The sequence below is a fragment of the Phaenicophaeus curvirostris genome, chromosome 9 (genome assembly GCF_032191515.1).
Source record: "Phaenicophaeus curvirostris isolate KB17595 chromosome 9, BPBGC_Pcur_1.0, whole genome shotgun sequence".
Classification (NCBI taxonomy): Eukaryota; Metazoa; Chordata; class Aves; order Cuculiformes; family Cuculidae; genus Phaenicophaeus; species Phaenicophaeus curvirostris.
Genome location: NC_091400.1, coordinates 37,369,013 through 37,381,183, shown reverse-complemented (window position 1 = coordinate 37,381,183; position 12,171 = coordinate 37,369,013). Strand labels below are relative to the sequence as shown.

At 47.8% G+C, this 12,171-nt stretch overlaps 1 protein-coding gene across 7 annotated transcripts in view; it reads right to left on the bottom strand.

Annotated features, from left to right (window-relative positions):
* Nucleotides 1-12,171, bottom strand: part of ADAMTS14 (ADAM metallopeptidase with thrombospondin type 1 motif 14) — a 37,918-nt gene that overhangs the window by 10,988 nt on the left and 14,759 nt on the right. For 4 of the 7 annotated variants that reach the window (XM_069863966.1, XM_069863967.1, XM_069863971.1 and 1 more), the window contains exons 5-10: nucleotides 9,334-9,417; nucleotides 7,231-7,387; nucleotides 2,361-2,466; nucleotides 1,795-1,938; nucleotides 998-1,130; nucleotides 752-865 (exon numbers count right to left, since the gene is read on the bottom strand). In XM_069863966.1, the coding sequence (XP_069720067.1) occupies nucleotides 752-865; nucleotides 998-1,130; nucleotides 1,795-1,938; nucleotides 2,361-2,466; nucleotides 7,231-7,387; nucleotides 9,334-9,417 (738 nt within the window). The remainder of the gene's footprint in view (nucleotides 1-751; nucleotides 866-997; nucleotides 1,131-1,794; nucleotides 1,939-2,360; nucleotides 2,467-7,230; nucleotides 7,388-9,333; nucleotides 9,418-12,171) is intronic. The other 3 variants (XM_069863968.1, XM_069863970.1, XM_069863973.1) reach the window with 1 other exon arrangement.

The window sequence follows — 12,171 nt, the reverse complement described above, 5'->3', positions numbered from 1 at the left end:
CAACTCTCCACAGAAACCCTCTGCAGCAACCAACTGTCCAAAGGGACAACTTTACACAGGGAGTTCTGAGCAGCAGGTGACTTTCTGTTCTCTTTTTTTTTGGGGAGGTGTTGCTGAGGGACTTACAGGCACAGCATCCCACCACTCTAGCACTCTCCTCAGCCCCAGGCAACCAGGAACACAGAGAACAAGCAGCCCTGCTGCTGAGAAGAGTTTTCCCAGTGGAGAGTTGGCCATGTAGACGTGTCCTCCAGAGAGTTGTCTCAGACCATTTCCAAAAGCCTTATTTTTAAAGCTTTTGGCAAATCATCATTCAAGCACTTGAGGAGACTGTGTTTTCAGTGAGATTGCTGAGATTCATACAGAAATTCATCAAAAGTTTTTGGGTACTTTACACCCAGCCATTCTCCAGAAAAGAAATATCCAACACCTATGTGGAGCAGCAGCTTTTCCAGTGTATCTACACTTTCATAGTGTGCTAAAAGGCATGCTAAAAGACCCTAAAGAAAAAGCCTGATGACATCATGAGGTTGGAGGTGCAATGATGTTATCGCTCTTTTGCCAGGTGACAAAGAGAGTCCTGCTTCTCTGCAGAAGCAGGCTGATCAGAAGAAAAACAAAGTCCTCATCTGAGCACAAATTGGGGAAAATAAGGAGTAAAGCCAGCTGAAAAGGAAGCAGTCACTGACTGCTGCCCTGGAGGGTGTCCCTGTACCCTCTCAAGAAGAGGGCAGGCAGAACCAGGCCTTACCTTGCCTGGAGAGCACTCGGTCCCGTCCAAAGGTGGTCCCTTCTTGGTCTTGCAGAAGTAGGGATTGTCTGGGTGGCTGCACCACAGCTGCTTGCAGGGGTCGAAGGTGCGGAACTGGGGAGCACAGAAGAGCTGGGCTGGGACGGCAGCAGGTGCCCCGGCAGGCTGGCAGCACCCGTCCTCACACCCACAACACTTGGCTGGGAGTTCCTGGGCAATCAAGGTAGCCACACAACCCATACTCACCGCTGTGCATGTTTTGTAACCCACACCAAAGTCGAAGCGGCACTGCTCATCCATGGAGTAGTTAATGCCCGGCAGCTCAGGTAACGTGGGCCACTGGTGCTCAAAGGGGTCATCCAGCAGGCAGTCATAGGAGCTGCAGGGCAGAGGTAAAGCAGAATCAGACACGGAGGACCTCCCTCCTTCACCCCTTCCCTCACCTTCAGCCCTCTCTCCAAATTCAGATATTGAGAAGTAATGAATTATCTTGGTGCTGATGCTTACATGTTTCCAGCAAAGACCAAGCCCCAAAGACAAGCACTCCTCCACTGCCTACCGCTCCCCAAAGGACAGAGGAGCATCCTGGCACTAACAGATACCTACACTGCTGCCTGTTTTCCTGCTACTCTTCTTAAACTCGATGCACAGAAAACTCCTGGCCTGCTTCTACTGCTTCTTATTATGCAGCGCGCATTTTATAGCCTAAAGAAGAAACCACACGGGCTGCCCAAAGCAAATGACAAAAGTATTTGAGACCTGGATCTGGGCTCCACCAGCACAGAGCTTCTGCAAACTATTGCTCTGTTGACATCTCCAGCTTTTATCAAGCTCCTATTTGCCTCCAGACTCAGTAGCCCAAAACCAGTTCAGACTCACGCAAGGAACCAAAGCTGTTAGTAGAAGAAAAAGGGAGAATAACCTCCTAGGGACCCATTTTTTTGTTATTCTGCCTAAAAGAAGCAATCCCAACAGGGATACAAAATGCAGGCAGTCACACCATCTGAAGGGAGAACATCCCCTCCTGGTTAACACTGACTTACTGAATGTAGCGGCTGAGCTCCTGCTTGCTGCAGCGGGACCAGTGGTAGCGGTGGAAGGCAGCCTGGACCAGAGGTGCCATGATGCTCCCCATGCTCGTCTCATCGGCGCAGCGGTTGCCCTGGCCGTCATGCTCCATGCCTAACCTGGTGGGAAGAGGTGGTGTAAGTCAGGTTCCCTTGGGGGATTTACACCAGCCTATTGTGTGACATGGTTGGTATGGAAAGGAACAACTCTCCATGGGACAACTCTCCTGAGGTGCTAAGGGGCATGGTTTAGTGTTTGATAGGAATGGTTGGACTCAATGATCCGGTGGGTCTCTTCCAACCTGGTTATTCTATGATTCTATTCTAAAGTTAGGGTTAGGCTTAGGCTTAAGGTTAGGACTAGAGTTGTCACCACAGAGAATTATCTCTGTGGAGAGTTGTCCTGTGAAGAGTTGTCCTAGACTTGTAGTGGTATGCACATCTGCACCAGCAGAAAGTGGCTTTTGCAAAGAAAGTGCCACCACCACACATGTCCTTGTGCCAAAGGAGGCAGCTGTGCCAGCTCTGTCCCTGTGACTTACACGTGGCCAGTCTCATGAGCGACAACAAATGCTGAGGAGAACCCATCTTCGTGGTTGAGGGTGCAGCTGCGGAGCGGGTGGCACATCCCTGTCACCGGTGCATAGCCTGGGGCAAGAGAGAAGGGAAGGACAGAAGAAAAGAAGAGAGAGAAAACTTTTGAGAGAGGGAGAAAAAATGAAAAAATTAAAAATTAAAAAAAAATAAAACAAAACAAGGCAGCCTGGCTTCACTGCAACAGGAGGAGAAAACAAAGAGGAAGGCACCAAAGAGAAGGAGCTGCCCAGGTCACTTGGATGGCAGGCCTAGGAGCTTTATCAGTGTTTGTGACCACCACCTCCCAGCCCAGAAATGGCATCCCCCACATTCTTCTTTATTAAAAAAAATAAAGAAGAGAGGAAGAGAAAGAACAGAATGCATGAGGTGTTCCCCAGAACCCCATCAAAAACACAGCCTTGCTCACCGGAAACCACAGGGGACCCGTGCAATTCACCCGCACATGCACCCACACCAGCCCCAGGCACAGGGGGCACCCGCCAGACAGAGCCAGGGAGGACCGTGCACCTCCCAGACCCCAGCCCTCGATCAAGTGCAGTGCAGTGGGGCAGCTGTGGGCAGGGAAGCCTTCCCCCCATCCATTCAGCAATGCGGCATCTCAATTTTGGTTTATTTTCCTTTCCTTTTCACTTTATTTCTGAACCAAACTAAATTAACCCCTTGGCACCTTCTGGAATTTACTTTCCCCTTTTTTTTAGTGTGGGTTTTTTTTGGTTTTTTTTTTACTGACCCTTTTTGGCATCAAGGGAAAGGAAGTTAGCAAAGGAAGGACTTACAGGTCTGAGAGGCAAAAGCAGGGCAGGACCATGCCGGATAACTGCCCTGGGAATAGGGATGCTCCAAGAGGAAAGCTCAGTGAGCTGTGAGGGAAGCTGAGCTGCAGCAGGAGAGGGTGCTGATGAGCTGAGGGTGGATTCACACCCACGTGCCTTTCCTCCTGCACACTCTGGCCAAAAACAGGGTACACGGAGCCCACCCAGCATCACTTTCATGGGTCACTTGCTCCACACCTAGCCAGTGACTCGTGACTAATTGCCCTGGAAAAGGGTGGCAAGGAAAGGATGCATTAGCACTCAGCTTAATTCTGAAGCTGAATGGGCAGGTGGGTCCCAGCATCACACAGCTGGCCGAGGACAAGAGATTAAAGGAAAAAATAAAACATTTCCTACAGCTCTGCCCTACAGTCAACAGCACTTGACTTCATGGGCACACTGAGCTGATCGGATGCCTGATGGGACAAGAGACATGTTGCTGCTGCACCACTGGACAACCAAAAGTTGCCATCACCCCAGGCATGAGGCAAAACCAAGGGAGTTTGGGGCAAGCATTTCCCTCAATATTTCTGTTCATCAGTTGAGTGGAGATTTTCCAGGGTTTCTACTTGCACTTGAACTTCTAAAGGAAATTTCTCTCGTCATAACAACTCAATTTTTCAAAACAAGCCTAAACACAAATCTTTGAAGGGCTCTCATGCAGTATTTTGTAGGAAGCGATGGATGCATGTTTGCCTGCACTCCAAGTGAAGAAGTTGGGTGAATCCAACTGGCTAAGCAAAAAATCCAAGATAAAAAATATCCGTTTCTCATTACATGTAGAGCAGTTTACTTCTGCTTGCAAAGCATCACATAACCCCAGAGAAACCTCTGCAATGACAACAATCTTCTCAAAACAGCTTCAATAAATACACTTGGGGTTTTATTTACTGGGACAAGTGTTTGTTTTAGATCTTCCCCACGTTCACGTGGGCAACGAGACTTACTTACTGAACAAATAAACTAATAAACTTCAAGAAAGAAAGTGGAGAAATGATGTGCTCAATGGGCACTGCAGTCAAAAGGAAAGTAAAAGTTATCATGCCAAACTGAGTGCTCGAGAGAATCAGATCACTGGGTTTAACCATATATTATTTAGTCAAATGCCAGATAAATCACTTTAAAAGATTCCACCACCACCAACCCCAACAAAACTTTCCACAAGAAAAAGCATAGATGTGGGAAGTTTTCTGCACAGGGGAAGAGCAAACGTATTTTGTCTAGGATGAAAATGACACACATTCCCACATTCCAGGCTCTGGATGTCTGGATAGGAGTGAGGACAAAGGAAATGAAAACGTGGATGCACAGGAAGGCACACCAGTGGGTCTCTCATAATTAACACCCCAGTGAGAACTGGAAGAAGAAAAGGGATCTCCACAGAGAACAATGGCAAGAAGCAACTAATTGGAAAATACTTAATCGGTAAAGACTAGATGAGCCTGCAAATGCTTACCAGAAATGCACATAGGAGCAGCAGCATGTCCTCACTGTACCAGTAAGACACCAGCCAGTCGCTTCCTCCAAATCCACTTAATTCTTTATGGACATTTCCTATTTGCTTTCAGCCTCTCTGACCTTCTGCATGGACCACTAGCCTGCACAAAGGCCAACTGTGGGTGACTGCAGCACAATAAATCAAATCTAAGCAAAAGCATCCTCCAGCCTGGCCCATAAAGCCCTTGGTGCCCGCCCAACACAGACGGACGTGGCACTCTTCTGGTTTACACAGGGCTTTAGCAGAAGCAGTTAATAACTCGCAATGCATCTGTCCACCACTGAGAGGCATTTCTTTTGAATGGCAGAGGTTTATTTGCAGCCCAAGTGCATGGGCAGCACAGCTCAGCTGTCACTCCTGGCCCTTCCCCTTCATGCCTTCCAGCTTCCCTTGATTCCCACAACAATAATTGCATCAGCATTCCTAAATTACTCTGCATTGGGCATGAGTACTTCCATCCCACCACAAGCAAGGCTGCTGCCAGCTCTGAGAAGTGTTTGTAAACCTACTCAGGGCTCAGCGTGGACCTGGAACAGAGAAGAGCTACAGTGCAAGACCACAACACTCTGCAAGGACTTGCATCCCACTTAACCAGTGCAGCGCTAGATCAGATGCCGGCCTGGTTTACTGGCCATAGGGAAGTAACACAACACAGAGGGAGGTATGAGCTGTGTCTGGTGGGGATGCGGTGACAAAACATGGTTGGCTTGCCAGCATGGAAATAGCCTAGGCTAAGAGGATCTCATGAGCTAGGCTCATGGAGTTCAGGCTCCATCCCCAAGTCCTTGTGACTTGGAGGACTTCATCCTCAAAGGCTTCCTTTCTCCTGGCTTGTCGATTTAGGCTGTAGGGTCTTTGGGGCAGGACTACCTCTGCCTTCAAGCTCAGCTTCAGGGCACATGAGCAGAGCAGATGCTTCTCAATGTACATTCTACAGCAGTGGCTAAAGAAGCTAGCAGGAATTTGCCATCACCTCAGCAAGCCGCTTAGATACCACCAGTGGAAACAGGCCATGAGCAAGTACTGGAGATGCCATAGTCTGGTCCTTCATTGCATGTAGCTCTGAGCTGAAAAAGGGGTGATATGGAGCTAAAAGGACATCATTTTGAGGAAAAAGGGCAAGAGTAAGCAAACTGTTACTATTCAAGCAAGAGGGCAGCTCCCAGTAGGTGAGCAGCACTGGCACCTTGGGCCATGCAATACAGCCAACTAAGGACACAGCAGCCATGGGGACTTCTGCAGAAAGCAAACATCCACCCCAGAGATGTGTGAAAAGCAGGAAGCCAGATCCACAGGGAAAAGGGGAAGGGGCTGGAAAGAGCATGCCCACAGCAGGGCTATTCCATATGTCTCACAACTCCTTTTCACCAAGGGGGAGTCCAGCAAGTCTCCCCTCTTTGCCAACATGCCAAAAAAGGTCCTCTCACCAATGCCTTTTGGACACAGTCATTTTGCCAGGAAGGGCCTAGAAAAATGAAACAAAACCTGGTATTTCATCCACACTGCTGTACAGCTCCAGACAAGGAGCCCAAGGCAGGTCAATGCTGTAAGGCTGCTGGCACAACTCAAGCTCTGCTCTTTGATAGCCAATAGCACATTCAAGAGGGCTTCCAGCTGGACATCTCCTGCTGTTGATCCCCTGCTGCGGGGAGATCCCTTTCAGGGAGGTAATCAAAGTGAGGGCAGGACAACTCCACCTCTCATTCCTCCCGTGCACACCACAAGGACTTGTGCTACAAATCAGTGTGAAACTACCAGCATGTTCATGGCATCAAAGGGAGCCTCCTCCTGATGGAAAATTCAGAACTTGCCAGCAGTATGGGAAAAAGGAGTTGGCAATTTGGAAGCAGCAGGCTCAGGAGAAGTGGGAGAAGTCACTTCTCGTGATGCCACCAAAGCATTTGTGTTTCTAAATGAGCCAGCAAATGCCAGAAGCTTTTCCTGCACTTGTTTTTCTTTTTTCCCAAGGTGTCTAACTTCTCAGTCCACATCAGTACAGCCTCTGCACCACGAGGGTGAGAGGATTTCTAGCATCACTCCTCTAGACTGCAAAAAGACCTCCTCTTCGGCCCAGGGTTTACTCAGTGCTTCCACGTCCAAGTCCTAAGAGGGCCAAGAAACCAATCAATGTAAAACTAGGTTTTAAAGGTCCTCTAGATGACAGAAAGGATTGACTGGAGTGGTGAAGCTCCCTGTGGTATTCTCTCTTTTGGTTTTTTTTTTTGTTATTTTTAAACTTTTTAAGGCACTTTGAGACAAGGGGAAGATTGGTGCATGAAAGCAAAGTAAGGGCAGAATGAATAAAGACGATCTTTTATCCATTTGGGTTGATGCCCTGGATTAATTCTCTCTTTCTTCTACTTCACATATAAAAAAATACCACTTTTTATAACCTTTTTCTGGACCTTGCTGGCCAAGAAACAGACCGTGTTTGCAAGAAATCCTCTCCCCTCGCTGCCTTTCCCCCAGCAAACTGCACATACCTGATCGAGATAAATACAGTACCTTGCATACCTGCGGGACCAAAATCTTGCCTGGTGAGGAATACAGCGTGGTCATGGTACTCGGCATGCTCCGGGTCAGAGCGCTGCTGTGAGTGAGCCCAGCGGCAGACCTGCTCCAAGCTCCGAGATGGATTCCCTCGCTCTATCAGGCTGACTGACTGGGTAAAGAATTGCGGGGGGAGGGGGGCGGGGGGTGGAAAGGGGAAAAATAAATTAAAAAGTTAGGAAAAAAAGTTAGTGGGGGAGAAGGAATCTGACAAGAGTTTTGGGGCTAAGTAGGGCTTCTCCATCATTAGAGGCAATATTATCCTGCTTTGCATCTGTGAAGCAGCTAGAACTTTGTTTTATTTAAAAACAGCAAAGAAGTAATTCCCATAAATGGATGTGGTCTCATACAGGAGGGTGAGTGCTTGGGGCAGCAGTATGTACAAGAGGAAAGTGGCTGGGAAGCAAAGAGGATTCAGATCCTCATCTCCTACACAAGCTCCTCGAGACATCACGAGACGCTGATGCTCAGCAAAGAGCTGAGCAACACTTCTCCACAAAAACCGACCCACAAAGTCTGAGACCCCAGTAGAAAAATTGATGGAGGTGTCCAGATAGCAGTCACCTTGTCCTTCATCTTTTTTGTTGTCGAGCATTTTGCAAAATTACGCTCTATAAAATAAATGATGCTCTCAGGCAGGTACCTGCTGAGCCACAGTGGTTGGCAGAAAGATAGGAAATATTATCTTTCTCCTTGCCCGTAAGTGGAAGCCAGGAAGGTTTTATCCTACAAAGTGCAAAGTGGGAGAACCACAGGAGGACTCGCTCAGGAAGTGTCAGAACTAAATAGTGGTCAGCTGAGATCTGTCCTGGAGTCAAACATTTGCTCATCACACCCCACATCATCCCCTGAACCTGAGCAGTGAGGTAGCTAGACAAAGCAGTTGCCTCTGGTGCAGGTTTTTGGGAGGATAAATCATCCTAAACAGAGCCCTTTGTTTCTCATCCCTTCACTTATTGGTTGTAACACCGCAGCTTTGAATCTCTTCCCCTCCGTATAGCACCTTCCAGCCCAGAGCATAAACACTGCTGGGAGGAAGCCAGACACATTACTGGATTTCTTGTGTGGAGATGACATTTCTGGTCTCCCAGAAGCTTCCAAAAATGAGCCAGCGTCCATCCTTGTAGCTGCTCCCAAGAACCATTCCCAGGTGCATTTAGTTTCTGCTGGCCAAACAGATTCCTGTAACAAGCAGGGGCTTTTCCAAGACCTAATGCGGCTTATTTGTGGACCACTCAAATAAACCTCACTGTGTTGACTCATTAATAACCTGACAGAACACTGCATGTAGGATAAGGCTTTGCTGCAAGAAGTATAACAAATCACATTATTTGAAAGAAAATCTTTCGCTGCCAGGCTCAAACAAGCCTTAGAAAATAAAAGCAACCTGAGAAACCACATGAAACCTTCCTGTGCTTTTCCTGCCTCTGCCCAAGGCATCCAAGAGCTGCAGGACAGCCTGTTGAAGCCTTCCAGGATTGCCGAGTCAAGGGTGAGACAAAGGAGATCCTGGCCTCAGCTTCTCCTCACGAATACCCAGCTCCTGCCAACTTGGGAAGCCACCTTTGACCCATCATCTACTGCCACTCTAGAGCTTCTGAGGAAGCCTCTCACGCTTTTTCCTCCACCGCACAGGAAGCAGATGAAGGCTGATCACAGCCACCCACCATCTCCCCTGGGACCTCTCTTTGCCCTGGGGCTGGGCAGCCACAGGGCTCACCAGACCCTTAGGCTCCAGAAACCAGCTGGATAAGGGTTCAGGTTCATCCCTGTTCAGCACAATTGTCAGTTGGGCTTCAACAGCTGACTTGAATAGCCATGTTTTTCCAAGTTGAGGCTTAAACAAGTGCTAAATATTATGATGATGAGACACTAAGCCACAGTGTCGCTGCATGCTTGTCAGCCTTGGGAGAAGCAGCAGCTGAATGGTGTGCCTACATGGCATTTCAGCCACTCTCCCTCCCCTACAGGGCAAGGCTCAAGCTAGGAAAGCAAGTGAAAAGCAGGAGCCAGCCTAAACAGCATCTCATCCTCACCATACCCGAGCGCTGTATTTACCTGGCGGTATCCCACCATGATCATCCTGACCAACACGATGTTGATGTGAACACCCAGGGACTCATCGTGATAAATTTCGTCCACCTGAAGAGGGGAGGGAAATAAAAAAAGTAAAGACCAGCTCTGTCCTTCATGGTCCCACGTTCAGCATCCTACACAACTTTCCAAGACTGCATAAGACCAGGTGCAAAGATTTAATCTCCCTTCTCCCACCCCCAGCTTTTTATTTATTTTTCCTTGTTTAAAAAACATAAAGCCAAAACGTCAAGCTGGAATAAGCCAGATTTCCCCAGGAGGGGTGGCTCAGATGGCCAATGACATCACCCATCCCATCAAGAGAGTGGAAGAGGAGTGTGTTTCCCACAGGGGCTGCCTCCACCACCAAGCAGCTCATAGAGAGCCACTGACCCCTCAAAGTACAAATTCCTCAGGTGGAAGAAAAAACTTCGGACTCCAGCATCCTTGCGCTTGGTGGAAGGAGAAATATCATTTTTTGCAGAAAGGTGAGCGATCGTATCAAAGCAAGGGCATTAGTCAGTTATACTGGTGAGTCAAAGTTGACCGAGCACTTCAGAAACCCCAGGGGAAGAGAATACAATGAAAAAAACAGGGAGGGCTCATGAGTCAATAAGATATCTATCAAAGTTGGCTATTAAAGATGACTGCAAGGGAAATAATGAGCCACAACCTTTTCCCTTTGTGTTTCTAGGATGTATAAACAAATTCTGCTTCTAAGTGCTACCAAGAGAAGACAACATCAAGATGAAAAAGGTCCCTATGAACTGAGCGTGGTGACAGCTGGCCACTGAGAGAGGCACTCAGTGGGCAGCCATAAGCCCACACAAGCACGGGAGATCCTGCACCAACCTCACCCACCTGCAAAGCATGTGTGAAAATACAGTTCAGAAAAAAATCCCACCCCGTTTCTTAGAGAACGGGACTTTCATATTCCCTAAAAGTCTCCGAAATGAACACTGCCACAAATGGGGTTTCACTGCGGAAGCTGAGGAAGTTAAATTAAAACCATTTTTAATAATGATTAGAATTAACGTTTAAATTAAAATACATTTTCTCCATTTTGTTCAAGAAAGAAATAATTTGCCCCATCCTTATCATAGCTTTCCAGACTAGATAAATATTAAAAGCCATATTTTCTCTTTTCTTCCCCTCCATTCCTCCTTTTTTTTAAGTTTACATTTGAACTTGAGGGTTGGGCAGCAACTGCCCCTTTACTACTCCCTGCACCCATGTCTGCCATTTTCCATACTGCACAAGTGATTTACAAGCCTTCCCCTTCCTTCCTGACTTTTAGGTTGTGCTTCTGTTTGAAATACCCACTGGGGCTATTTTTAAACCTAAAGACCCAGCATTAATGCTTCCCCATGACAATTCATACTTCCATGGAGCGGCTCCGAGCTTTGCAGAGCCTGATGCAGGTCCTGAGCCTGCCACATCCTGAATGTAGCAAAATTGCTTTTAAAAAAAAAAATCAATAAATAAATCACCAGTTTATCCCCATTAACGCATCCCTTTGGATGCAAAGGCTGTAAGCCCCGCGAGGTCATTGCTTCATCAGTATGGAAAGATAACACCACTCAACCCACCCTCATCTTACCCCTGCTTATTATGATTGGGATGCTCCTTCATGCTGCAAGAGTTCCTTTCAAAGGCATTTCGTAAGAAAAATGAGAGCATGATGAATTACTTCTGAAGCTAACTCTTTCTTGGGGAATGTGTGCAGATGGGAAGAAGGTCATGCAGCACTGCAGCTGGGCTGCTGCAAACATTACTCATACCTACAGTCCCACCAAAGCAGAAAGTATTCATGCCAGCAAGGAGCTGTAACGTCCCAGAGGAGTCACGCTCAGCCCTGGGATTTGGGCTGTTTTCGCATCCCAGAGAAAATATCAGTGGATCTGAGAATTCCCACATCAGAAGTTTGACCCTTTACAAAAATATTTCAGCTTTAATGTGTGTTGTATGACAGGTATTATAAAAGGGTGAGAAATGGGGAAAGAGGGAGAAATGAAAAATACGCAGAGAGATGGACCTAGGGGCCAGCTCAGGGGAACAAAGCAGAAAATGGCAATTTCCTTCACTTTCCCAAATCCTTACGCATTTTCCTTCACTATCAGCACCTGTCAGGAGCTGGAGCACTGTTAAGCCTCTGCTTCAGTCAGCACCTCAGCATCATCCACCAGCTGCTTGCTCCCTGCTCCCAAGGTCCCTTTGATCAATACAAACAGTATTCTTGCCTTAGGGACCACTCTGCCAGCCACAACTCCCAGTGAAGCTGATGCCTGACTTTGCCATGACTCAGAGCATCTGAGGGAGCAGCACAGACCTATCCCTTCCCGGCTGCTCAGGATATTTTGGCAGGATACTCAGCAGACCCTGCAGACAGTGGGAAAAGATGCTCCATGACAACCTGACGCAGACCACCCCAGCCAGTGGAAAAAGCGGAGGATCACACACAGGGGAGGAAAGAGCATGAGCACAGGAGCTGCCAAGGCAAGAGCATTGCTCCATGCCACCTGACCTACCCCACAGCCCTCTTTTCAGCAATGTCTCTTCCCAACAGTGGGACCTGCAAACAGACCCCAGGTCCGAGAAGAGTTCCCTGCCCCAAACCACGCACCCCAGACAACATTAGCCACCTTGGGAGAAAGGTAATTTGGGGACAGCAGTACTTTCACAGGCATTCATAGTTCACTAAATTCATTAACAGCCTCCCAACACGGCGCATCCTTCCTCAGCCTTGCTGGAGAAGCAACTGCAGACAGTAGCAGGACCACGAGCAGCTTAGGAACAACTCATTAAGGGACTAAGATGCAAGAA